Below are 27,413 nucleotides of genomic sequence, written 5' to 3' on the forward strand. Positions count from 1 at the left end.
CTGACCATATTCGCATAAAGCGACCAAGCTGAAAAATGATGAAAGGAGGTAATTTTGCTAAGCTTTGCTAAGCTAAGTCCGATTTTGTTAAGCAAAAATGATTCGTACATGGAAATTTACGCGTACAATGCTCAGCATTATTCGCAAATCACAACCCACTGAATTTGCGTAAAGCTGAGCGTTATACAAATTCGTTAATTATGTATAATGTTATAAGCACTGCACAAATTCTTTGGTTAAGAATAATGCTAAGCGTTAAACGAATCAGAGATTTTGGGATATTGCTAAAAAGCATACAGAATTGCAAATTTCAAAAATTTTTAATGTACTTAAATCTACTCTGAAGATCCTAAAAATGGACGGAACTAATAACGACCAATGTCGAAATTTCTTCGGATTTCTTACTGCATGCATTATTACATCAACAGATCTAGAGCACTTTCCAGCGTTCTGATAACGCAAAAAAATTTTGAAGGACACGGAAGTCCGCCGGCGTTTTGGCTTTGTTCTTTAGGTTCAGATGAGTGATTATTGAGTACTTTAAACTCAATTCAATTAGGTACATAAAAAGATTTTGAATATAAAAGATTTTGTATGCCTTTTAGCACTATTCCGAAACAAAAATTATTGGGACTGTGATTTGGGAATACCATATAATTAGTGTACGTCTTCGCGAAGTTAAAATTTGAAGTTCGTCTTCGTGATTGACTTCATAGCAACTAAATTTTTTTGAATTTTTTTGGAAGAATTACTCGTAAGAAAAGGGTTTGACTATTGATAACACGTATCTGTGTCAACCTCGGACTTTGCACGGTAGTGACGGTACATTAATTAAATGGTATTCCCAAATCCCAAATCCCAGTACATAGTACCCGTACTATATGTTTGCCAATGAAATTTAAGTTTGGCCACGGCCACTCAACCCCAGCTGATGAAAGTATTTTTATACCCAAGGATCACTCTGTCTTCTTGCAAAACTGAAATTTTTTGAAGGCGGGAGCCGGTGACATGGCCTTGGTGAAAAAACCTAATGTCCTAGCATATGTGCAGTACTGACTAATTTAACGATTTTAAATTACGTTTGACCACGGCCACTTTGATCACAGCAGCTGAAAATAATTTTTTTAAATGTCCTACATATGTTTACTACCTTTGTGCAAGAAACGAGATTTTTTTGAAGGGGGAGCACCCCTATGTGCCCTGGTAAGAATATGCAAACTGCAACCAAATGTATAATGCTTAGCATTATTCCAAATTCATAGCATTCTTCGTATACAAAACCACACTAGACCGTAAACGACAGCGAAATTTGTTAAGTATAGTCTGTACCAGTAGGCGGCATAGCCGGATGGCCTGGCTGCACATGATTTTGGTTGAATAATTCAACCAAATTTTGGTCGAAAAATTCGGTGAACAAATTCAACTTGAATTTGTGTGCCGACTGCGAATAACTACTATAAATTGTTTTTTACAAATACAAGTACTTTTCTAGTCGGAAATCCGAAATTCTTAGAAGCTGTTCCCGTGCAGAAATAAACGTCTGCCTGTATTAATTTGCTCCATTTTTATTTGACCATTTTTTTCCATAGAATTTATTGTTAAACGGGCCCATTTCCCTCAGCCAGGTTCTGCGTTGCAGCCTGATGGGCAACTACAATAGGTCACCTGGTCAGGAAATCTAGAAAACTGTTGGTTTGCTGAATCATCGCCGTTCTCAGTCCGCTATTGCTATTGTCATTCTAATAATATTATTATTGCTCACGGAATACAGAAACGTTTTTACAGTACGTATTTTGTTTGTTGAATATCCCATAAAGAAGCTCTCCCATCGGGTAAGGCTTTGGAGAAATGTAGCAAGCGGTGAGTAATTGCTGTAAGTCGATCCTGACTGGAATATTCTCTAGGCTTGTAACTAAGCTGGAATACATATTTTACAATTTCCGGTATTTCCTTATTTCGGAAACACATACAGTAACAGTATTTTGGAAGTGTATCAAGCGATGCCGACCTTTGGGAAAGGGGATCAAATCTTAATTAAATTTTGGGCTACTCGAACTCCCAAGTAATTGGCATGCCGGTACAATTCGGTGACTTTTTCCTTCGTCATGGCGTTGAAGAGCACATTTAAAACACTCGATTCCGTGATTACAATTATTTTCAGTGTGGTATGATGCTCAACCGCCAATTATCTAGGTGAACGCCGCTAATTTACGTTACGTTACGTTACGTTACGTTAGAGTACGTCATCTGATAATTGAACTGTTTAGGTGGTATTTATATCGATGAAAAGCAAAGCCATAATGGATCGAACGCCATTATTTCCACTAGAAGTAGTAGTTTAATTAACAATTTCATTCAGGCATCGGACTGCAATTCCCCGCCAGATCATATAAGAGCAGTTAGAAGGACATTCATCAGCGTCGAACATCCTCGCTGCCTTCAGATAAGAAGTGATTTAACTGTGTTTTCCTACATACTGGTCAGTGTTTATATTCAAGCGAAAATCAGGCAGTTCAGAAATGCCTGTGCAGCTGAATACTTCTTCTACTATATCCCACGTCATTTCTAATTCTTCGACGAATACCGGCCATCAACCGTCCGTAGAGCTCTGGCCCATTATTTCCCCCATTGCAGCGCTGTTAGCCAACAGCGGCGTTATCATTCTGATCATGGGCAAAGATAAATTACAGACAACCTTTAACATGTACATCGTGGCGCTAGCACTGAGCAACATCGCCTACGCCATCATCTACGGCACTCTGAGCATAATGAACTGGGGTTTCACCGGCCAGAGCTGGACATTGGGCGTGGCGGCCTGCACTGCCAGAATTTATAGGGACTATGCTCTAGGCGCGGTCACCGTGCATCTGCATCTGCTGGTTAGTCTCACTCGCGCGTGGGCTTTGTTCGGACCGATGTCCTATCGCAGCCACCACACGATCCGCTTGGCGGTGGCGTTCTGCATTGGCGCAGTGGTTTATGTGCATATTCCGCTGTTGCCGGGCATCATACTCGACGCTATGTATTATCGCCTCCCCGCGAAATACGGCTGCTGGATCAACACTGCCCCGCAGCCGGTGTGGGCCACTTTTACTACCGTGGTGATCTTCGTTCTACCCAAGCTCCTCATTCCTACCTGCTACCCGGTGCTGCTTTGGAAGACAGTGCAGAGAAGAAGAATTGCGGCCGTTTTGCGCGGGAGGGGAAACGACAGTCCACCGCAGTCGTCGACGCCGTCTAACGCGCGAGTTGAAAAGGAGGGCAACGCGTCACGGCCGTTCATCGTCCTGACCCTGTTCACCATTGGTGTTCTGGTGTGTTGGATTCCCTCGCTGATTTTCTACATTCTCGCTTACTTTATTCCACCCACCGAGATGCCCACATTTTCTGAGGTTGTCGGGGTCCTGTATTCGCTACAGGCGATCCTGGATCCGATATTCTTCTGCCTGAGCGTCAGGGATTTGTGGTCTGGTCTTTGTTTAATGTGGAGTCGGTGCATACGAAGTCACAGCGAGGAGCCTGCGCGGATGCCCAAGCCGCCAACCTGAAAGATTAAAGGCATATTCAAAGTAAAATTTTGCGGAAACGGGAGAAGCACCTTATTACCCAGATACCTTTTATTATCCATTTATTATCCACAAATGCCAGTCATCTCAGCAAGCTTCGCTTCGAAATTGAGACGCTCATACCCATAATATTCAAAGGCACTCTATTTATAACTCTATTTATAATTTTTGAAGCATTTTACTGTTTGGTGTAAACGTCTTTTACATTCCGTGGAAAAAGGAAAGGCGAGCCCGCAAGAACCTTGTCTTCGGATAGATCAATACTTTTTATAAGCGAACGAAGTTTTACCTTTGCATTTTCTTAGTTGAAACTTGAAATAAAATAAAATTTTCTTTGTTGAAACTTATAGCTTAACTAATCAAGAAGTCTCTACAATCTACTACGGGTGATACCATGGCGGACGAGGAGAAGGCAAGGGAGAAATGTATGATTAATAGAGGAATCAACAATGGTTTCCGTTCACTGCGGTTTGTGACTGATCGATCTGTAATTTGCCATAATAATTTTTATTAACAACAAACTTTGTCGAAGAAATACATAGAAAAAGAGCTGACGTTCGTGTTTCCGCACGACGCGCTTCGTTAGCACGGATTTAAACAAAATATCCTTATTCCCGCTCTCTGTAACTCTTTCCGGGTGGATGTTCAACAAATAGACAATTAACAAAATACGCTGGATAGTGACCTTAAAATAGATCTGCGTTAACGAAGGCGCAAGGAAACCAACAGCGTTTGAGTCAGCAGGCCAGTCCACTTTTGCGCGTTGCAGGGTTCACAGTGCTGGATGACCTTCACGGTCATTGGGCAGCCAACGTGTTCGGCTATCACGTTCACCAGTCAGGCTTGTTCATTGCAATTGACCAGCACTATTGTGGAATTCCATCGATTAACTGAGGTATTTGACGTTACGTTGTTAAGGAATACTTGTACATAGATGAGTGGCAGTAATAAAGCACAAAAATACGGCGACAGTTTCTTTCAAGAGCGCCTGTGCAGTTGTAGCAAAATGAGAACTCATGTACTGGGGTTTCAGGAGCTACCAGCAAGCAAAACAACCTTCGTTAGTACATGTAAAGAATCTAGTGTAACACACGAAGCAAAGCGTTCAGCATGATTAACGTGATACTACATTTTAACTTACGAGAAAACATCATTAGTATCAGGTCACTTGAGATGGAATCTCAAATCCCGATTCAGATCAATTACCGGTGATGTCCGCTGTCTGCTAAACGTGTTCCAGGCAATGATCTGTCAAATAACTTACATCGTGGCGATGTGCTCACTGTATAGCGCTTTTTCCTGATAACAATTTCTTTACTGCACTATCCAAAGTTCAACCATGCCAAGATTTTTTTTATAGAGCAACGTGTTAATAATATTATTGTGCTATATTTTGTACTGTGGCTGTTAATTTACTGAGAAAGCACACCACTGATGGTGATAGAAAAAAATGATAGTGATAGTGGTGGTGATAGAAAAAAGATGGTGATAGGAAGATGGTGATAGAAAAAACTGAGGTGTGGTTGCTTGAAAGCTTGGTTTTGCTTATACATAGTTGGAAGGCACTGCCAGTCTGGGGACCAGTTCCTTTCCGTTGCCTCGTGTACAGGTACAGTCTGTATATGCGCTCACGCGTTTTTCACTGAATTTCTTTAATTCGTGAAATGATATTAAGCGAAGATCTAGCATATATTCTGACAATGAGCCTTTTCGAAGTCTTAAGATACCGAGCTTGTAGAACGAGGATACACGAATTCAGTGTCACATTAATTTTTTTCTGGGAATAAACTCGTTAACACCAGCCACACCCGTTTTGTATAAGCCATTTTACTGTTGTTAATTAACATTGTTTCCGATCCGATGTAATTACTTTCCGTTCATAACTTGTTTGTCAGTTGTGATTCAGGCAGTGTTCGATTACGTTCGTTAATAATTACTCAAAACGGAAATGTAACAGTGGATCGATGTCATTTATCCACCAGTGCAATTCTGAAATTGCAACCAAGCTTGGACTGTAAATCAACGAGGCTATATGTGCAGTCTGCAGATGCTTACGGTTATTCTAGCAGCAGTATCGTCTCTTCCCTGATGTTTCCTTTGAGAAAGAAGGGAATAGTTTTCTGCCACGATTCAGTTGTTTATGGCCAGAGAAAACAGTTCAAAAATGCCCGCCGGGCATGCAACTTTATAAAGTATCGTTTTTGAAAAGTGTTTGAAAGCATGAAATCCCGATTTGTGCAGCAACAGAACCAGTGGCGCGTCTAGAACTTTTTTCACGGGTGGGCCAGCGAACCCTTTGTGAAATATTCTTATAACGTTAAGCGGTTGGTATCTGTTTTTGCCTTTTTAAGTGGACTTGGATTAAAATACACCGTTGATAAAGGTACTTTAAATTCAGAATTCAATCTCACTGCAAACTCGCTGAATTCAATCTCACTGAATTTAATCTCACTGCAAACCTTAGGCGAACTTGACTCGCTTATGCGGTCGGGTTTAATGGTTCAAATTTACATCGGTTGACAATTTTTCGCGCGAAGCGCGAAGCCAACGAGCTATTTCGCTGCGGAAATCGCTAGAAATTCTATTAAAAATAGTAGAATAATTCAAACTTTCTTGTAGCGAAAGCTAAAGGGCAAGAAGTAAGGCGGCATTATGTATAAAGCTTTTAAAAAATGTCAACTTTCGCGCGAAGCGCGAAGGCGACACACGCTTTTGCTGTGTGATTTACTAGAAATTTTATAAGAAATAGTTAAGGTATTACGATTTTCTTGCACGAGCACTTTTCGGATCTTCGTTTATTAATAAACTAGTAATGTGCGCAAATGCGTGAAAAATGGAATATGACGTGCTTATATTTCGAGCAAGGACTTTAAGTTCATTTACATAATATTATTTATGTACGGTAAAAAGCCATGCACTTATACGCCGAGCGCGAAGCTGATACATACTCGGTTTTACTGCAAGAATAGAAATTCACTCACAAATAGTAATTTTTTGGCTTATTTTTTGGTCACTGTTGAAAACGATAAAATAAATAAATACAGAAAAAGGCGGCACTTCAAAAAGCTGTGATCGACGACTAAAAGACAAGAGATGAAAAAGTCGGGGACGGTGTGCCTACTATGTAACGTCCTTGGCAGGCAGCTTGCTACTTTCCGGCTGCTGCTGTCACCTCTCATCGGTTACGTGCTACATTTATTGTACTTTCCTATATCCCTCAAAGCACGGTGCTGCCGCTGCACACGATTTACAGTGTATTTTCAAGTTTGTAGCTACAACGAACGTTTTACCAAGGGGGGAGTACATTGGAAAATGGGAAATATATATGAAAAATTTTCACAAGGGGTACCGCTGTGCATTTTGAAGTACCCAAATCTGTAGTTTACGGGGGGGGCTTTGGCCCCGGGAGCCCCCCCCCTTAAACGCACCACTGAACAGAACAGAATCGTAGGGGATCAGTTGTGTGCCGCGCAGCAAAACCAGTACCGTCGCAGAAGTCATCCGTTTTCCATGTACCAGCACAAACATTTGCGAGTATCCTTTAATAAGCCTTTGGGCAATTAATCATGTACAGGCCGGAGTAACTCAACGTCACAACTAAAGGAAAAAACAATGCGCTGGATGAAAAACATCAAAATACCCGCCAAGCAAGGAGAGCGAATATGTAGCCCGAACAACGGCGATCCGGTCTGGGACCGGGAAGCAGCTGCCCGTAGACGATGTGCCATGGCACAATCTGGATAAGAACAGAGCGCTAACCGGTGATATAGAACGCACCGCTGTGTGTCGTACAACATACAGCAATAATTAATCCCACATATTCTTGCAACAGCACTGAAACGGTTAACGTGCACGGAACGCACCAAAATTTGCCCGCATTAAAATCAATAAAAAAGCGGCAGGGTCATGACTGACCGAAACATTTGCACAGCCAATGGGCTTAAGCCGGGCATTACGATGTGTGCGGGACATACATAGTTAACGATCGATCAGCAATTAGCCAGTGCCACTGGCATATTGGTTCATTCGGCAGATCTTTTTATGCCATACTTCGAAGTACCTCTAAAGGTATTAAGACAACAGCATTTTGTTCAACAGTAACATTGTGCGTTTGTTGTGCCTTGTACACGATCCGGATTGACCTTAGCGGTCATTAGCCAGCCAGTGCCGTTCTCGCACATACATGATTCACTTGTCAGATTCGTTTGTTGACATCATTTTGAAAGCGAAGATGGTTCTTTATCTTCAAAACAGGACAATTATTTTCTTGAACCCATAAATTTTCAAAGTTCATTTTACTGCATCAACAAAATATCGCCGTTTTCGCCGACAAAATATTAGCCAGAACAAAATATCGCCGTTTATTCGGTAGCCTGCCATCCTTTTTGCACACTGCTTTTCGGTGATATCCCCAAATTTTCCTTATGGTTTCGAGAAAAATTATTGGACAATCCTGGGATGGTAATAAAACGATGTTATTAAGCAAACGGAAACGCCTTGACGGCAGTACTTCCTGACCATGTAGTACGAACTTTACGCTTTTAAATTAATCCAGCAGCCATCGTCAAATCCTTATCGATTCCCTTTCTGAAACAAATAATTATTCTGTGCGCTATATCGAGGCTAGTAATTACCAAAGAAGTAGGATCACTGGCTACTGCCGATGGAATGTTAAATGAAATATCTGCATTTCCCTTCTGGTATGCAGTGATGCTTGCAGTGATTTAATTTCCGGTGACTTCCGGAGTTAAATAATTTCGACGGGTTTCGTACGGAAATTACACCTTAAACTCGAGCGCAGGTCCGTTTGCTTCAAAAAGGAGTCCTCAAAAGTGTTCAGAAGCGATACTGAACTTATTAAAATGGGTAATCGCCGCGGTAGTTACCGATTTGGAATCGGTAACTAACTTGTTTTCGCGCTAATACGCTCACGCTTAATTAGTCTCCCGTTACTTAACGAGTGAGCCACTCCAGGCAGCTAAGTCGGTCCCAATGAAAGGCGGTTCCCGTGCCTGATTGCACGCTTGATTACACAATTGGGTCTTCTACTCAATTTGATGGCTTGCAGTTACAGTTCCTGGATGCTGGTTGACAGCGTCTCCGGTGGGTTCGCTTGCGTCTGCAGTTGATCACCATAAATTCAACGAAATACCACGGTATTTTCGCCCATCAAACGGAAATGTTTTCCACAAATTACAATCAATATTTTGCCATTTCCACCGGGCATCAGACTGCGACCCCGGGAAGATGGCTATATAAGCATGAATGTCCCCAGCTGCAGCAGCAGCATTATTTGTTCGGCGTTGTTGGATTTGGGGGAAAAGGCAATTTTGTTTTGCAACAGCCCAGCGTTTGTGACTAAGTCCAAGATAACGGGTCCACAATGCCTGTTGTCCCGAACGCCTCCTCTAGCACTTCAGCTGTCATCTCGAATTCCTCAACGATTAACCATCATCCATCAGCCATAGCGGTTTGGCCCATTATTTCTCCCGTCTTTACACTCCTAGCCAACAGCGGCGTTGTCCTTCTGATCGGCTGCAAGGAGAAACTGCGGACACCCTTTAACATGTACATCGTGGCATTAGCACTGAGCAACATCGCTTTTGTCAGCATATCCGACACACTGGACCTAGCAAATTTGGGATTCGCCGGCCCAGAGCTGGACACTGGGCGCCGCGGCCTGCACGTCGATCCTCTATGGCAACTATATTGTAGTCGCCGTTACTGTGCACCTGCATCTGCTGGTCAGTCTTAGTCGCGCCTGGGCGTTGTTTGGACCTATGTCCTATCGCACCCATCATACCATCCGGCTGGCGGTGGCGTTCTGTGTGGGCGCGGTGATTTATGTGCACATTCTGTTGTTGCCCGGCATCGTCCTCGACGCTATGTATTACCGCATCCCCGTGGCGATGGGCTGCTGGTTAAACACGTCCAGGCAGTTAGGATGGGCGACCTTCACATCCGTTGTGGTGTTCGATCTGCCCAAAATCTTCATTGTCCTGTGCTATCCGGTGCTGCTGTGGAGGGCTATGCAGAGAAGAAAGATCGCGGCCGTTTTACATGGAAAGCGAGACGCCATGTGTATGTCGGCATGGACTCCGTCGAACGTCTGCGTCAATAACGATGTCCGTCGGGATAATTCCGCTTCGCGGCCGTTCATCGTCCTGACTTTGTTCACCGTTGGTGTTGTCGTATTCTGGATTCCTTCAATGGTGTGCTACATTCTCGTTTACTTTATTCCACTGTCAGACATGATTATGTTTGCCGAGATAGGGGCAATTCTGTATCCACTGCAGGGGTTGCTGGATCCGGTATTCTTCTGTCTAAGTGTCAAAGATTTGTGGTGGCACCTGGATTTACTGTGGCAACAGTGTACAAGATCCCGCAAGGGTGACTTCAGAAGACAATCTATGCGGTCAACGGTGCAAGCAGCTCATTATCCATAATATAATGTACAGCGCACAAGTCTGCCGAAAACAACTTGTTCGACAAGATTTGTACATCATCTGGCTTTGTTGTCAGCAAAGATTAACTTTCTGATAAATTTATTTACAGTACATGCAATTAGTACTTACATATTGTCCGTTAATGATGTGTTCAACGCAGTTAAGGCCACTATTTTTAACATTTTGTAAATAGATCTTAATTTAATTTAACTGACAACAACAAAAACATTCATCTAATTCAGCAACACATTTGAGATCGTTGATTGATTTAGGGTTTACTCAAGTGTAATACTCGTACATGGGCAAGATGCGCCGCATAAGCATGGGCCTCGAGCAAATCTCGTTTTTTTCTGAAATTTTAAATTCTTTTCGAGTCAAATCCAAGAAACATGCAAAGCCAACGCTCGCATGCGAGCCTTAATTGATTTGCGTTGGCAAGACCTGGTTATGAACAATAGCGTTCAACTCGGCATCCAGTCACCTTGTGCGTTGTGCACTCTATGATCCTAATTGACCTTTTCGGTCATAAGCTAACAATTGCCGTTCGCACATACTTGGTTGACTAGCCAGGTTTGTTCGTTGACATCCTTTTGAAAGCAAAATCTTTTTGATTTTCCAAACAATTTCAAAACTATCTACTCTGGAGGTGCAGAAAAACGCGCAAAATGTATTTCTTTTACAATTTATGCTGAAGTTAATAATAATTTTCAGCGTAGAAGCCTCACAAAAAGCGGGAAACACATTGTTGAAAATTTGAAAATGCCACGATCACCGAGTTTGTACTAGCGGATTCACTTTGGTGGCTATGTATAGTCTGATCTGACGGTGAGGAAATCTCCCCGCCACCGAAATGTGATGCCTTCGCTTTTAGAAAACTCCGCGTTTCCTTCAAGAAGACTGTCCTGTATTATGCATCACGGATACTAATAAAAATGATACACCAAGTGATTTCGCTGTAGTATGATAGTTCATGATAATTGCGAAAGGATGTCAAACACGATGATCGAAAATATTTCCGGTTTCATGCGACAATGGTATTCTGGTTGACTGCACCAGTGCGCCACCTCGTAGCCATCTTTTCAAAAGTGTACAGTGGACGCCATTAATGTGGTTACACTAGACAATCGGTCCGAGGACCGATATTTTAACGGCAAGATCGACAACAGACCAAAATAAGTCGGTCATGTCCATTGCGCGTAGACCGGTAGACTCGTAATAAACTCATGCACTTGAAACTTGCACATTTCCAAACGAAAACCATCAATCGATAACTCAAACGAATGAGAAAAAAATTCTAAGAATTTTGATACCAGACAAATTGGTTTTTATTTCATCTAAGAGAAAATCGAGGTTCCTAAAGTTTCCCGTAGACAAAGCATAGGATTTGAATCCATGCGCAAAATTCTTAGAATTTTTTTCTCATTCGTTTGAGTTATCGATTGATGGTTTTCGTTGGGAAATGTGCAAGGTGCAAGTGTAAACATCAGCAGGCCGATGGCCAGCACAGAATTGGCTGTCTGAGTACAGATAAGTATCTGGTTGCGCGCGGTTTGAGTGTAACCACATTTATGGTGTCCACTGTACATGCACGTTCTTTTAATACATTATATTATTCAGTTCGAAATCGAGTGTAACTGTAAAGTGCCAATTGCAAATGGTATGGTCATTATTATTGCGTTCACCGAATATTTGCAAAATCCAGATATTAAAGGGGCTCTCTGGTTTTTGAAAATGAATGTCAAAAAGGAATTTGTATCGATTTCAGATGGTTGTCGTACTGTCGGGATAAACTGAGCCAGCGTCATGCAGCATCAGGCCGGTGAAGATATAAGCAACGGCAGGAAAAAGACTGGTAGTCATCGCGTGTTTCCGAATTGTCATTGACCGGGGCATTGATAATTAAACAGGCTGAAAATTGTTGTTATTTGATAAAAAGTTAGCTTCAGCGATTGCCGTTGAGCAAGGACAAAGTACTTCCGTAAAATAAAACACTATTTATAGACATAACCAGTTAATAAACGCCTGAGAAGGCTTTGAATGAGACAAAATTTCATTCTCCGACCACTGTAGAAAAGAAGTTGAAATCAGCCGGTCGGTTCGTGACAGCAGAAGTTTATTCAGTAAGTCAGTAAGCATTGTGCAAAAGGAAGACAGTCATCGCGCACAAACTGCCACCACACAGAGCTGCACTCGCACAGAAACGCGCTGCAAAATATGCTCTTAAACGAAGCATCATCCATTTATTTATTTTGCACTACGTATCTGCTTAGTCAGCCTTAGTGTTGTTCTTTGCGTGTACTTGTAGTCGCTCTGGTCAGTGGATCGACTTTCATATCTGGTAGGTCCCGAGGTCGAACCGTAACATCCACCAGATCTTCGGCTGCCGACTGGTCCTGTACATTGGCCCTCGGCGGCTGCCGGCAACGCAAAGGTTCCTTATGTTCGCATGGAGTAGTGGGATGCTTGGGAACCATATGAACCCAGGACAGATCTTTATGACAGTGATGAGACATGTTGATAGCGCCCAACGGTAGAATCGGACAGATCACTAAGCCTTTCAATGTAATTTATTTAAAAGAGAAAAACGTCTTTGACACTGCCAATCATATCATCTCTCTAAAAATGCGGAGAATCGGTTTTGTTATCAGTTCGTTGTCAGTCTGCATGCTGCATTGGTAATACGAGCAAAATAAAGCTGTGCTGTGTTAAAATAACAATATTAATCTGTCAAAAGATAAACTAGGCATAGTTCCCGATAAAGAGCAGGCATGTGCACAGTAATACAGTTCGGATTGAACATGCCATCGACCAGTACAGATAAAGGTCGTCTACCGTTGGCATCGGACAAATGTAACAATGTTATCTGGACTAAACTTTGAAATATGCTGGCCGTAGTTTGTTTTCCCCGTGCTCACAACCATCGTTATGACTGCATTGTGTATGGATGGCTACCGTTCAGCATGAAAGCTCATGTGACTGACCATGGTGAGTACAAGCTCTCAAAATGATTACCACGTTCGGAAATCATTACAGAATGGTGCTCGATCGGATAGAATAATTTATAAAAGTACGTCAAAGGGGCGACATGTATGTATTTCTTCAATTTTGGAGCCTATCAGTGACGGTTCCATATAGCACTACAATAGAAATTTATTTCTGAAAACCTGCCCTTTCATGGACAGCCGATCGTCGTTTTGTACGATATAATAGTGGATAACTCTGACGGCAAAAACATCAATCGATAAAACAGAGCCATTTATTCAAATTTGAAACATTTTTATGCCGAATGCGTAACAGTGGCAACATTTCTGTGGGTTACAAGCTTTCTCTAGAACGATCTCATGCTAGAATGGAAGTCTCTGAGACCAAGACAGAATAAAATGGGATCCAAAAGGGCCTGCAGCGAATACAAACTACCTTGTATCTCGTAAAACATTGGCATCGTGGTCGGGGAAATGGCATGAAATGAAATCGCTGAGTATGAAGAACATCATCGACGGAATCCAACAGACACCCACACCAATCGTTAATAAGGTCACCACGACAAACGGCCGCGATACCGCGCTCTCCCTTCCGCGACTGCTATCGCGCAACGTGGAGTCGCGAGTCCCTTCTCGGGTAGCATTTTGTAAGGGCAAAGTTATACGTCGCCTCTTTAAGGTCTTCCACAGCAGAATCGGATAGCACGCTGGTATAAACAACTTGGGAACATCAAACACCACTATACTGGTCAGCATGGCCCAGGTAATTTGTTTCGCTCGGTTCAACCAACAAACTGATTCTGTAAAGATGCGATAATACACCGCGTCCAGAATAAGCCCCGGCAGCAACATAATGTGCACATAAATCACCGCTCCTCCGCAGCAGAGCGCCGCTATGGCGATGGTGTGGCGATGCTTATAGGAAATCGGCCAGAACAGTGCCCAACCGCGATTCAAGCTGATAAGTAGATGAATGTGTATGGTAATACCGGAAATTACGTGTGCACCGTAAAGGTGTACAGTGCATGCCCATCTTCCCAATAACGAATCAGTAATGGAAACATTCACCAAATTTAATGGACTGTCGATGGCAATGTACAGGATGTTGCTGCATAATAACGCTACAATGTACGTGTTGAATGGTGTCCGCAGTTTGCGAATATACAGCAGCAGGCAGAGTACGGCGCAGTTAGCCAGCAATGTCGCGGCGGTTATGCTTATCGTCCAGGCTGATAAAGGTCGCGCTTGGATGGCGGTCGTCTCTGTGGCATTTGCTTGGACACTGGATGAATTAGAGAAAAGCATGTTCTCGGGAGACATAGCAAAGGTTTTAAAAGTTATCTTCTCCACACCACAATATACCCATCTCGCAGATTTTCGTTGGAGCTACAGACGAGAATAACAGCTGCAGAGTAAGGGTACAAAGCGTGTGCGGATGACGCTGGTATCCATAATTAAACAGTCCTATTACAATCGGGGTAATGTGATTGCCTGCGCACCTGAGTCTTCTCATACGCTTTAACGAAAACAAAGAAATAAGGAGTGTTATTGGTTTGCAAGAAGAATGACACTGCACTACCTTAATTATTAGTATGTGCTCTGCTCGTAGGTTACAATCGGAAAATGCCACGCAGTCTGCGCGTTGTCAGGATCGTCATTATACCATGGCGGGCTTATGCCGCCAAACGTGTGGGCAGCGGTTAGGCATTCTTCGGGAAGAATGTCTTCTCAGCCTCACTGTTCTGCGGAACCGGCCGTTTTGTTTTTTATTCTGAGCGAGAGGGTGGATTTTAAGGCGCTGCATCGGGCCGCATCATCACACTCTGCGATTTAGATTTAACTTGCGCGTAAGTCGGCAACGTACAACATACAGTCATTTCCGGCCGGTTTCCGCGCTGCGTGTATAAATTCATTCGAGTATATGACAGCATCATAATAATGACGTAAGCTCGACATTTAAGCATTGCATTCAAGCAGCAACGCGTTCCATGTTGGTGTATGTATGGCTTAAAACAGAGATCAGTACCTGCTACTCAGTAGTAATTAAGCTTGAGTTAGCGCAAGGGCCTTTCAATCCGTAACACAAGCCCACATCTACGAGTACGGAGGCATGCGACTTGTACTGCGTACGACAACTAAGACTTACGGTGCTGCTAAGTTTAACGGCCGCACAAGACTGATGTAATAAGCTTGGTCGGCATTGTTATGAAGAAATGCAAGAAACTTCGGACATTTTTTCCTCAAACGAACAGCCGGAAATGCAGCACATAAACAAAAGAATAGCGATTAAGCAGCGGCTTCTGCTAACACCTATGTTCGTTCGTTCGCAGGATTGTACTGCACGCTGCGCTGTCGTTCCTAGTCTTTACAACAGTCGCACTGAACAAAAGTCGCAAAAGTCTCACAAATTACGCTTATGATAACATACTGGTTCGGATTTTTGTCTATCTGACTTATGCTGTCTTAAACTACCCGGCAGCTTAACTGCACTTAACCACAGCGCAGTTAACTGGCATTACACCCACATAATTTTATAAGAAATTATTACCGACGTTTGCTAGTCATATTCCTTGTGCTCTGGCTTTGCTAGATATCTTACCACCTATAGATTTGCTCTGAGGTTTGGGGCTCGCCCAACGCGGTTTTAAGAGCTTTTAGTATTCACCACGAATTTCTATTTGTAATGACTGCTCGATCTAACTCGCCATCGCTCTTTATGCCTGTGTTTGTCACGCTGTTGTTGGGAGTAATTAGCCTGGTTGCAGGACAAAGCCCCAACATGACCACGCTTCCCACCTGCCCAGGTAGGAATTTCCGCTTGTAAATTTTTTGTTCTTTCATGACATACAGCCCCGTTCTAAATCCGGTGAGAACGATAACAGCACAATCCGACAAACCATGTCTTGAGCCATTCGCCCTACTACGGCGCACGTATACGCTGTGCCGCAAGAGAAGCAATCCTAGACAGCTTAATGTGCCAGATTGTGTATCTACTATGTGCTGTATCTACTACAACATAGTACGGTAGTAACGGTACCATTCAAAATCCACTTCATATTTTATTATACCCGGACTATATGCTGCACAGTTACAGTGTTCACCGGTTTTTGAAAGGACCATGCCATCGCCACTAAAATTTCAGTTTAAATGATCTGTGCAGCAGAACAAGGATTCTTTGAGAACGGAGCCTGGTGCCAAATTTGCCGTATCACGAACGACAGAAAACTAATATTTCAAACCGTAGAATGTGCATTGCTTCATACTGATACGAGTTCGGCTGTTAAAAAATATATGGCCGACATTTATGCAGGTCAACCTTTCAACGTTTTTGCATTTATGCGGGGTACAAAGTTCTTGTTGCACTTGTACTTTTATGTTTGATGTTCTACGTTGGTAGAAAACTAAAATGCACATGCTAATCTGGCGAGTATTGTATTTTTCTAGTGCAGGCGGACTTGTCCGTACTGTGTCCCCTCCTCCCGAATCCCATCCCGCCGTGCCCGGATATGTGCCCGCCCTACGGCAGCGATTGCCCTAGCTATCCGACTGCCCACTGTGTCACCAAATGGTGTAGTGATTGTACAGAGCGCTGGTATATCCTTGGTGCAAACAGCGCCCGCGTGGGTTGGTTCCAGGTCACGGACCAGTGCAACACCACATCGGCTCCTACCTACACTGCTCTGACCCCCCACCCGGGCTGTCCGGCAGTTACCGGTTGTCCACCAAACAAAGCGTATTTCCTCTGTTCGCAGGAGCCGTGCGCTTGTCAGACGTGTGCGCGGATTCCCTCGGCTGTGTGTTGTAATAATTTTTGTAACCAGTGCGGTTTTGCGTTCTACGACAACGGTGTTGATGTTACATCCTCCTGCTAGCCTTAATCGACCTTACTTCATCTTAAACCTTTTTTTCCTCTTTTTTCGTCGTATCGCAACAGCCGTAGTCTTGAATTTCAAAACGTTTTGAGTATTTTATCTGCCGTGTAACAATGAAATGAATGAATACGAGAAGGAGCCCTAATGTTTTTGTTGAGGATGTATGGATATATACTTAATTGTACGTACTGATTGGACAATCTGTAGAGTACGCACGGAAGAAACAATCAATGTTTACACAGCACGCGCAGTGACCATTAATAAAGTTGACCATATCCATTGTATCTACGAGTAACAGGGCATTTCGTAACTGTTGATTTAGAATGTTGAGAACATTCACGATTTTTATTTTCTAAAATCTTTATTTTTATAAGTTTTCCTGATTTCAGAGAATCTGATGGACGCTGTCTACATAGTAAACAGATCTACAACGTGACTGATGGCCTAGAAATTTTACCATAAAAACACACCTACCCGGGATCGGTTGGTTTTGCCATTTTGAAGTCTTTCAATAAACTGCATCAGGCATAGTGCCGCACCGGGAGATGAAGTTGCTCGAAGCACCGGAAGTATCTGAATACGCAAAGAGATATGCGCGAAATTAAATGATGAAACGTTATGAATACAGGCTAACCAGCGGACGGGAAAAGCTATGCTTTAAACACCAGACGTATCGAAGTACATAAAAAAAACGCGAATGTCGAAAAGTGATTTGTTTAGGAATACATACAGGCTAGATGGAAAGAAGTTGTTCGTGTGCGTTACCAACCAAGCGTCCTGAAACGACTCTGTGACTCTCGACGACAGTAAATTAGGGCGAGTGTTAAAATATGAATATCAATCCCGTGAATATGTGTATTTAACCAGCGCATGCACAATGCAGAAATGAAGAGCACACACGCCTGTTCTCGTTTGCACAAGGCATTCGTTCTCCTTCTTGTGTGTCGTTCTTCTGTACTCACTTCTGTCATTTGCTTGAATTAACATCAGCCAGATTCCTTCATCTGCAAATACTATAGTCAGCTTTCACCGTAACGCGTTGAAGTGTGTTTCCGATGGCTATCGCCAACCCTTTTCCCGTAAACGATTCCATTTCCAACACATCCTTCATTCAAGAAAATGCAGCATTGTCCACCGTCAACCCTGTGCCAGTATCAGCATGGATGGTCCGTATAATCACTGTCACATTACTGGCCATGAGCGTCGTGCTGATTATGCTGTTGCACATACGGAAACTGCGGACACCATTCAATACGTATATTGTGGCATTATCCTGTAGCAACATCCTGTACGCAGTCATTGATAGTCCGCTTAAGTTGATAAATTTGCCGTCAGTGCACTGGTCACTGGGAGCATCGGCGTGTACGGTAAATAATTACTGTACGCACGTAATCGCTGCAGTTTCCATACACATCCATTTGCTTATTAGCTTGAATGGCAGCTGGGTGTTGTTTTGGCCGGTTTCCTATAAACATCGCCACGCTATTTCCGTGTCGGCGCTATGCTGCGGAGGAACGGTTATTTATGTGCACATTATGTTGTTGCCTTGGATAATTCTGGACGCGGTATATTATCGCATTCCCTTAGAGAGCGGCTGCTGGTTGAGCGGTGAGCGACAGTTTGTGTGGTCGCAGTTGACCAGCATCATAGTGCTCATTATACCAAAGTTATATATGCCCGCGTGTTATCCGATTCTGCTATGGAAGATAGTAAAAAGGCGACGCTAAACGTGGGTGTTGCAAGCGGCACCAGAGATTTGTCCAGCGTCTCCGAATAGCCGCTCAAAAGAGAATACGGTGCCCTTTGTAGTGCTGACCTTATTGACGAGGGGTGTGGTCGTCTGCTGGATGCATTCGATGGTGTTTTATGCGTTAAATGGTTTAATTTCGCCGAACAAGGTGCCAGTGTTTCGCGAGAAACAAGCTAATTTGTATTCGCTGCAAGCGCTCTTGGATCCGATATTATTCTGCCTTAGCCTTAGAGATTTGCCCTTCTAAATTTGTTTGTTGGGGAGAAAGCGTGAAAGTTTGAGAAGCATTTCTGTTGTTCTGTATCCACTATAAAAAGGCTTGGAAACCGAACGATTAGAAAATGTTATCATCATTATTTTTATGACTGCTGCCAGACTGATCCTCTAGCAAATGTTTGACAGGGTTTGCGTAAGACCGCGCATCGTTTTAAATGGTTTTTTACTGTTATGCGGTAGAGTTTGCATTTTGTCGGGTTGCACGCCGAAATGCCCTTTCGAGTGTTGCGTTTTGCTTTTCCGGGAAGCCTTTAAAAATTTATTCCCAATGAGAGGTTGCATTGTGCATGTTCTACAAAGTATGAGCGGGTAAGCGGCGTGGGAGTAATAATCTCCTGAAGTGCTATTTGTTGCAAGAGCAAACCGTCGTAGTGCAGATTGTACTGACGCGGTCGATACATATCTGTAGTTTTGATTCTCTTCTTAACTGTGAAGTCAGAACGTAATACTTAATTAATCCAGTAAATCTACAGTAAAACAATACAGTAAAATACTTTCATCGCTATACCTTAATTTTTGGAAACCTTTTCTTTAATTTACAGTTCGCTAGATCGTAGCAAATGGAATTCTATAAGTACCTACAGTTCGTTGTATTTGCAGTTGCTGAATAACAGGAAAACTGGGGAACACGCTGCACTCATTTATTTAGAAATTAAACGATTTGCAGATGGAAGCACAAAAGACACTTTCGTTTTCAAGTACAGTATTTATTTACAGATATGTACTGACCATGGTCACATAATTTATCGGTAGATTATCAATTGTAAACGTTTGTTTCAGAGATGTTAATCCAGGAACTGAACACAAAATGACATTCAATTTTTCAGATCGGCACATTATCTTATGCTTGGATGATTTAAAACCATGTCGATGGCGCATGAACTCACTGGTCGGCCATTTGAAGTCTCAAGCTTTGAGCTTTTTTACTACTTTTTTTGGTCTAGCATGGAATTTAGCTTTTTGTCGTTTCTCTCTTTGGTGAAGCGGTGTGGGAAGAAATTCGTCTTTCGCGGTCATGCGGTGGTTTTTCTCCGGTGTGGCAGGATCCGTTTTGGGTTCTAAACAAGATATTTTTCGTACAGACATATTAAATCAGCAGAATAACTACAGTACATGAAAGCACCTAACCGCTGCATGCCGTTGATATCAACGGCAACAGGCCAGAAATTTTTTTAAATCCAGTTAATGTAGCAAGAAATTGATTCATGATGGCGGCTTAGTATGGTGCAACGATACTTACTGGATTGCAAGGTTTCCAAATACGTCAGACCTTCTTCCGCTGATGAACGATAGTCGTTTAAGAGGAGTCTAGCGTCCTGGCAAAGCACAGAGGAATTATTTAGTGTTGGGTAGTAAAAGTCCTTGCCAATATACTTATTTTTACTATCTGCTTTGGAAAGTTTACTTATTTTTACTTACTATTCAAAATTTTTCGGGACTTTTACTTACTTTTACTTTTTATTTCAATTTTCGCAGGGACATTTACTTACTAAATTAAAGTAAATTTACTAAATAAATGTAATTTAGCATTGACAGTTTCGAATTTCGCTAGTTTCAGAGCGCAACAGACTACTGAAAATAATGCAGATAAATTTCTTATGCATTAATCGAGCTATACAGGTGCATACTGAAAAGTAAATACTGCTGCTTTTGAGGACGGCAGGCTGGCAGCCGACTACTGCGCACACCCACTTTACCTGCGAGTGGCGGCGGCTGACACGCCAATTTTCCGTAACGTTGATAAAACGAATTAGTAAATAATTTAGTAATTGATTTTTATTTATTCAACACTGAACCTTAATATTTACTTACTTTTTACTATTCCGGCAGCACATTTACTTACTTTTACTAACTTTGTTTCCAAAACCTTACTATTTACTAGACTTTTAATATTAGGCGGACTTTTACTAAGTAAAAGGCCGTTATTTAATTTTATTTAGTAGCACAACACTAGAATTATTCACTTGAATTTTAAGAATTATCCAAATCAGCATTAATCATAAGCTGTGGTTCTCGTATCTGTGTTTCAGGCAGTTTTAATGTTTATGTGCCTGCATGCAGTTTGTGTAATAAACGTACCGCAAACACCAAAATGGTAGCCAGTAGCAGTGAGGTCACGAAGACGTTCATAATGCCGGATGTGGGATATAAAAAAACGTTGAAGACCAGAAATCAAGTGATCAGGAAGGTAATTGTTTTGGAAGTGTAGTTTAGCCAACGGTACCGAACGGTTTTATAGGGATGGCTGCGAAACTGTGCCTGAAGTTTTCTGCCGATCTGAGCTCTCCAAACCGTGGCGGAAATAATGCTGACTTTAGGAGACATTCATGGAATTTGCTCACTGGTTTGCCAGAAATCGAAGCCTGGAAACTGCAAGTGTTTTCCGAACATCGGATGGTCCGGCTCCAGCACCTTGCGTATCCACTTGAAAACTGCATCGACAGCTAACGAGAACTCAACCAGGTGGAATATACAGTAGACTTCAATATGAAATAAATGCGTACCATACCTATACATTACACCGTGCCGCAGTCTTTTCTTCTTCGTGCTTTTAATTTTGTTATTAAATTATTTGGGTTCATTATTCATTGTTAATATGCGAGCGAAACGAAGCGAACGTTATGTCTCGGAAAACCCGACTTTTGTCCATTACGCATTAATCGATTTTACAAAAAACATGTGGAAATTATTTTAGAAAAACCAAAATATTTGAATAAACATTTTAAGTTTTTAACATAGTTTCTTTTAATTAAACTCAGTTTAATATAATAATACAATAACTTTTAGATTTAAGCTATATTGCTGAATTACATAAAAAATGATAAATAGAAATAAAATTTGGGTAAAATTGTTAAAACATAATTATGATGAGTAAACAATTTTGGGTAACAAAAATTTTTAAATAATGAAATGGCTTGAACGGAATTTTTATAATAAAAGTGCAGTGGAAAAAACCACTGTCCACGTGCTCATGCGTACACATAATTTATAAACGTCCGGGCGGAAACCAATGCAAAATTTTACTGAATACACAGACCAGATGACAATATGAATAAAACACTCTATTAAAACGAATACTGGATATAAACAATAAATAGCAATGAGTTCCGGGTTTTAAATTTTTTAAGGAATGTAGAGACTGTAAGTAATTCGTCGTTACATGTCTCTACAGGCAACATTTAAAGACAGAAAACTAATTGCTTGACAAATTTTTAGACTTTACACTACACGCTGTTAAAAGACAAAAAATGAATCGTCCTACCAAAGAAAGCAAAGAATAAGAAAGCTTTGTCTCTATTTTATAGAATGTCTATCGAAGCCTTCTATTTCGTGAGATTTCCATCACCCATCCACAGTTAAAAAAAAACTTCCTATAACGCGGGGCCGTATGGGCGCCACGCGTATCCTCGACAGCGAACAGCGGTGAACCCGGATGAGGCTTTATTGCCGAATCTAATGCGCACCGTGGCGCAGCAACACCAGACTCAAGAGGAAGGATCCTGCAGCCAGTGCAACTGTGCTGCAGATCCGTCAAAACAGCGCAGCAATGTGCGGGGTGGAAATCCCCAGAAACAGCGAATAGCTACTCAGGAGGGCGGGGCGTCCCGCCCTTACACCCCTTTTGCAGGCATCGCTACGTCCTCGGAGCGAAATCTCCCAGGATTCGGAGGATCCGCACCCCACGCCGGTTCGGCTCGGGTTCCGGGTCGGTTCGGTCCGGTCGGCTCGAATCCGGTTCGGCTCAGGTTGGGTTCCGGGTCAGGTCGGCTCCGGTTCGGTCCGAGTCAACCGTCTGGGTCAACGCACTGTCGCGCCAGATCCAGGGTCCAACCCGGAAACGGGTAAATTCCGTGGTTTCTTCAGCACGGGAAAGGTCACGTTCTGGGGAAATTTGGGCAGGGGTTTGGGGTCTATGTGGCCCGTGACCCCTGCAAAAAAACAAAGCACGCAAATCCGCAGTGAAATCCACTGCTCCGTCCGGGGGGAGGTCGCCGTCCCAGGAAGTTCGGGCAGTGTTTTGGTGGGGGAATTCTTCGGCGTGGTGCTGGTGGTCGATCCGTGCCGTTGGGATCGGAGTTGGTGCTGCTGTTGGCGGTGTATCCGTTCTGGTTTCCCGCTGGTCCGGGTCGCGTTCGCCGTCGGCATCGCAGGAGGCAGTTCTCGCTCCACGGCATCGCAGGAGGCGTTTCTCGCTCCGCGGCATCTCCGTCCAGTTTGGGAGGCATCCGTCGCGGGGAGGCGTCCATCTCCGTCAGTTGGGAGAGGATCCATCACGTTCCGCGTGGGGGGGGTGGGAATGTAGCTCCACACCCCGGAGTTAAATGGGGTTCATAACTCAGAGGTGCTGCGGGCGCGACGAGCGCGCGCAGCTGGAAACGATAGCCAGATCTGCTACCATATAACGCGGGGCCGTATGGGCGCCACGCGTATCCTCGACAGCGAACAGCGGTGAACCCGGATGAGGCTTTATTGCCGAATCTAATGCGCACCGTGGCGCAGCAACACCAGACTCAAGAGGAAGGATCCTGCAGCCAGTGCAACTGTGCTGCAGATCCGTCAAAACAGCGCAGCAATGTGCGGGGTGGAAATCCCCAGAAACAGCGAATAGCTACTCAGGAGGGCGGGGCGTCCCGCCCTTACGTTCCGAATTTTTTAAAAGATTTTTCGCTGTACTACGTAAGGCATACTGTAAAGAGAATTTTTATCAAATTATTAGAGACCTTAAGTCGGCACATAATATTGTAAACGAGGCCAATAACGGAAAATAATATTGTAAACGAAACTGAAAATAGTCTCCGTTTGTTTTGTTGAAAATAGTCTCTGTTTTATAGAATGTCTTTCGATTTTCATCCAGTTTTGTTTACAATATTATTTTCCGTTATTGGTCTCGTTTACAATATTATGTGCCGAATTAAGGTCTCTAATAATTTGATAAAAATTCTCTTTACAGTATGCTTTACGTACAGCAAAAAATCTTTTAAGTGTTTTTTTTTAACTGTAGATAGGTGATGGAAATCTCACCAATTTTCGAATGTACAAGCAGTGCAAGTATAAAGCCGGCCGATGAATTTTCTGCGTAATGGTACAGGGAGAATAATGATTGGTTCCTGCTGAATTTTGTGTAAGTTAGCAATTTGCATAAAAATATTTCAACCGCCTTGTAAAATTATTGTCACGGAGACCGTAAACTGTGTACTCGTATTTACCAGACAAATGATTACATGCCGCTGAGCTCCCTAACAATATGCAAAAAAATCGGTACCATTGGATAATTTTGATTTATTCACCGTTGATTTTTTCACAGTGATTCTCCCGATGCCCGAACAAATTTTCTATATTTCACAAGCATGACAGTTTTGATGTTAGTAGAAAGCAGCAAATATACCTGCGTGGCTTTTTACCGGCAAAAAATGTTCATTGTCATAAGTGCTTCGAAATCCACTCCAGACAGTGGTGGTAAAATGCAGCGTTAAGCACAACAGATATCTTGTCGGCTGTCACGGCCTTGCCACGATGCCAATATACAGAGCATGGCGCGCTTCTACAAAGGTTGATAATAAAGTGCTGTTAGAAGGCGAAGCCGGCCAAAAGCTACCATGCTTATTCGACATAAATAACGAATTTTGTTTAACAATTCGCCGGAATGTATTTGGAGTGGTTGTTCGAGGAAAATAACTGCCTCATTCGCAAAATTCTGGGTCCAGAGGACTATATAATGATCAACGCTTCGCGTTTAAAATCATATCAGAACCGACATTACAAATTACTACCTCCCTCGACTTGATACTTTCCCAACTTTTTCCAATTTTTCTGTAAAATGGTCGCTCGTTTTCTTTTTGGTCTTGTTTTCGTGGGCATGTGCGCTGTGGCCTTGAGTTTCCAGGGCAAAGCGACGTTCTACACTCCGGCGATGGGAGCCTGCGGAAAGGTCAACCACGAAGACGAGATGGTGGTGGCCGTCAGCAAGGCGCAGTACGGAGTGCACAGCAACCCCAACAACGCGCCCGTCTGCAGCAAGTGCGCCCTGGTCAAGGCGGTGGAATCCGGTGAACAGGTCAAGGTCAAGGTGGTCGATCAGTGCAATGGATGTGCCAGCGGCGCCATCGATCTGTCCCCGGCCGCCTTCGAGAAACTGGCTGACAAGGACCTCGGCCACATCGAGGTCACCTGGAACTACGTTAAGTGCTAAATAAACTGTTCGCAGTTCTGCGCTTACCTTAACTGATACTTTCCGGCCTGAATGATGCTCGGTTCTGCTCTACTTTGCATAGTTTTAGCTTTCTTTAATTATTTGCTTGAGTTGTTAGTTTCTTAGATTCTTCGGATTTATTGGCAGTACTGGGCTGTCTTGGCGTTAGCGTTATATGAATGGTGTTACCATGAAAATTCCATCTTAGGATCACAGTTCAGAATCTGGTAGTACTTCACTGGGCACTAACGGATAGGAAACAGATCCACTTCAAGTCCAAACAAATGACACATTCCACTTCATATAGCAAACAAGAAGATCAATTTCTGAGAATTCACAGTATCAAAGGCTCTCAGATGGTGCAGAAAAAGTTGGGCCTCGTCCCCTTTCTGTAGCGTATCTCGTTACGATACAGCACCATACCTAGCTTCGCTACAGTACAAAAACGGGACACTATTTGGTACGCCTTACACTGTTAGATCGCACCACAGTTATAAATGTTGACCAATCTTCGGATCTTACTAACGTTTTTTTCGCCGGTCCCGTTGCCGTTGTTACTTCCTGATAGTGAGAAAGCAAGCGCAAGATGCGCCAACATGCCATATATTTCGAAGCGATTGATCTAAATCGCACTAATGTCCTGAAAATATGCGTGCCATTTTGAAAACTTGAGTCGTTATATTTGTAAATGCACATTCCTCATTGTGACGTGGGCTTCTTAAACCGGTGAAGAATCCAAAGGACATTTGCACATGCTAAACATTCAGTTACTATACCACACCAGACCGAGGTTTTATGGGATAAGCTTAAGTAACCAATTTCGATATGCGATGTTACCAGAGACTTTATTTTGTTTCGCAAGATTTGTTTTGCGCAAACAGAATCTCAGCTGATGATGTTTTTTAATATTTCCTACGTTAACAGATTAACGCATAGTGCGCAAAGCAAACGCCTCCTTATCTGTCCGAATTCAACGCTGGTGGTTTACACACTCGATATGGTCCTGTTCCACACTGTCTGTCGATTTATTATTTAATTTGTTTTACCGCGAACCGATCACTGCCGAATTTCCATTTCTTCGTACATGACTTCAGTACATCGTAATCGATCATTGTCTGGGAAACGACTGGCAGGTTACAATGTTGGGTAAATCAGTTTTTTTAAGGAAAACATTTTTAAACGTTCGCAACAATGATTATTTCGTCGTAACTTAACTTATTCTTGTACTGTTGTACATATGGTGAAAACCGGCACTTTATGTTTTGCTCGGTTTGTTTTTTCTCCGCCAACACAGAATCTCAGCTACTGCTGTCGATGAAACTTTCTTTTAGGGTGAAAAGCCAATACAAAACTCGGTGAAAAGCATTTTCAAAAAGACAATTGCAGCACCGGAGCAATGATTAGACAGAAAAGGAACGCCATGAACAGCGCCAATAAGCTTCCTGACTTTACAATATTTTTGTGCGTTTCCATAAAGACCACACTGGTCTATAGCAAAAGCATATAAATGGGCTTTGAAAGTATAATATAATTAGTGGATATGCTGCTGACCCAGACCATTATGTCCGCTCCGTCTAACATTTGACGTAATCCCAGGTGACCTGAATACGGCCCTTGTCCACCGACGCCAGTTTCTTGAACGCCGCCGGCGAAAGTTCCACGGAGCCGCTGTTGCATCCCGGACAGCTGTCCACCACGTTGACCTTGACGCTCTTGGTTGTCCCGTCGGCTTTGACCAGAGCGCACTTCCCACACACCGGCGCCTTGTTGGGGTTAGCGTGCTTGCCGTATTCCACGTGGCTGACGGCCACGATTAGGTCGCTTTCCTTGTTGGTCTTCCCGCAGGCGGCTAATCCCGGAGCGTAGAAAGTAGCATCACCTTTGAAGGCGTTGATGGCGCCGTACATCGCGAACAGGACAAGAATCACACAGCTCATGGACGCCATTTATTGTACCGTGGTTAAGACTTATGAGTATATGACCAACTGTCGAAATGTAATGGAAAATGTCCACCGGTTTTTATACGCATCGCCATGTTAACTTTGTTCGTGGTCAAAGTCACGACAAAGTGGATTCCTTGAAACGCTTTACACATCCTAGCAATGTGGCCCCGTTTGCCACAGTTGCCACACCGGACATCTTTCGCCCAACAGTCCGCCTTTCTGTGGTCCATGTCGCCACAGGAATAACACCCTGCGCCTCCTCCACGCAGTCGACTGGTGCCGCCGGTATCGCCACCGCGGTCGGCTGGGCTGCTTCCTCCGGCAGGCACACCATCACTCCTCCGGTTTTCGCCTGTGCCGTCGCTTCTTCCCCCAGCTCGGCCAGATTG

The 27,413-nt window shown here is 43.1% G+C and overlaps 4 protein-coding genes across 4 annotated transcripts; 3 read left to right on the forward strand and 1 right to left on the reverse strand.

The window, feature by feature from the left end:
- Positions 1-2,519: 2,519 nt before the first annotated feature.
- LOC129598112 (muscarinic acetylcholine receptor M1-like) lies at positions 2,520-3,548 on the forward strand. The gene has a single exon (XM_055495865.1). It carries the CDS (start codon positions 2,520-2,522, stop codon positions 3,546-3,548), a length of 1,029 nt encoding a protein of 342 aa, XP_055351840.1.
- Positions 3,549-15,384: 11,836 nt separating this feature from the next.
- On the forward strand, positions 15,385-17,099 carry LOC129598093 (uncharacterized). The gene is made up of 2 exons (XM_055495845.1): positions 15,385-15,797; positions 16,438-17,099. The coding sequence occupies exons 1-2, from the start codon at positions 15,677-15,679 to the stop codon at positions 16,863-16,865; spliced, it is 549 nt and encodes a 182-aa protein (XP_055351820.1). The 5' UTR covers positions 15,385-15,676; the 3' UTR covers positions 16,866-17,099.
- A 7,549-nt stretch (positions 17,100-24,648) lies between these two features.
- Positions 24,649-25,282, forward strand: LOC129598101 (papain inhibitor-like). The gene has a single exon (XM_055495855.1). It carries the CDS (start codon positions 24,710-24,712, stop codon positions 25,079-25,081), a length of 372 nt encoding a protein of 123 aa, XP_055351830.1. The 5' UTR covers positions 24,649-24,709; the 3' UTR covers positions 25,082-25,282.
- Positions 25,283-26,655: 1,373 nt separating this feature from the next.
- Positions 26,656-26,988, reverse strand: LOC129598113 (papain inhibitor-like). The gene has a single exon (XM_055495866.1). The coding sequence runs from the start codon at positions 26,986-26,988 to the stop codon at positions 26,656-26,658; it is 333 nt and encodes a 110-aa protein (XP_055351841.1).
- Between the last annotated feature and the right edge of the window lie 425 nt (positions 26,989-27,413).

Source organism: Paramacrobiotus metropolitanus, unplaced genomic scaffold, assembly GCF_019649055.1.
Source record: "Paramacrobiotus metropolitanus isolate TYO unplaced genomic scaffold, Prichtersi_v1.0 Parri_scaffold0000114, whole genome shotgun sequence".
NCBI classification, from domain to species: domain Eukaryota; kingdom Metazoa; phylum Tardigrada; class Eutardigrada; order Parachela; family Macrobiotidae; genus Paramacrobiotus; species Paramacrobiotus metropolitanus.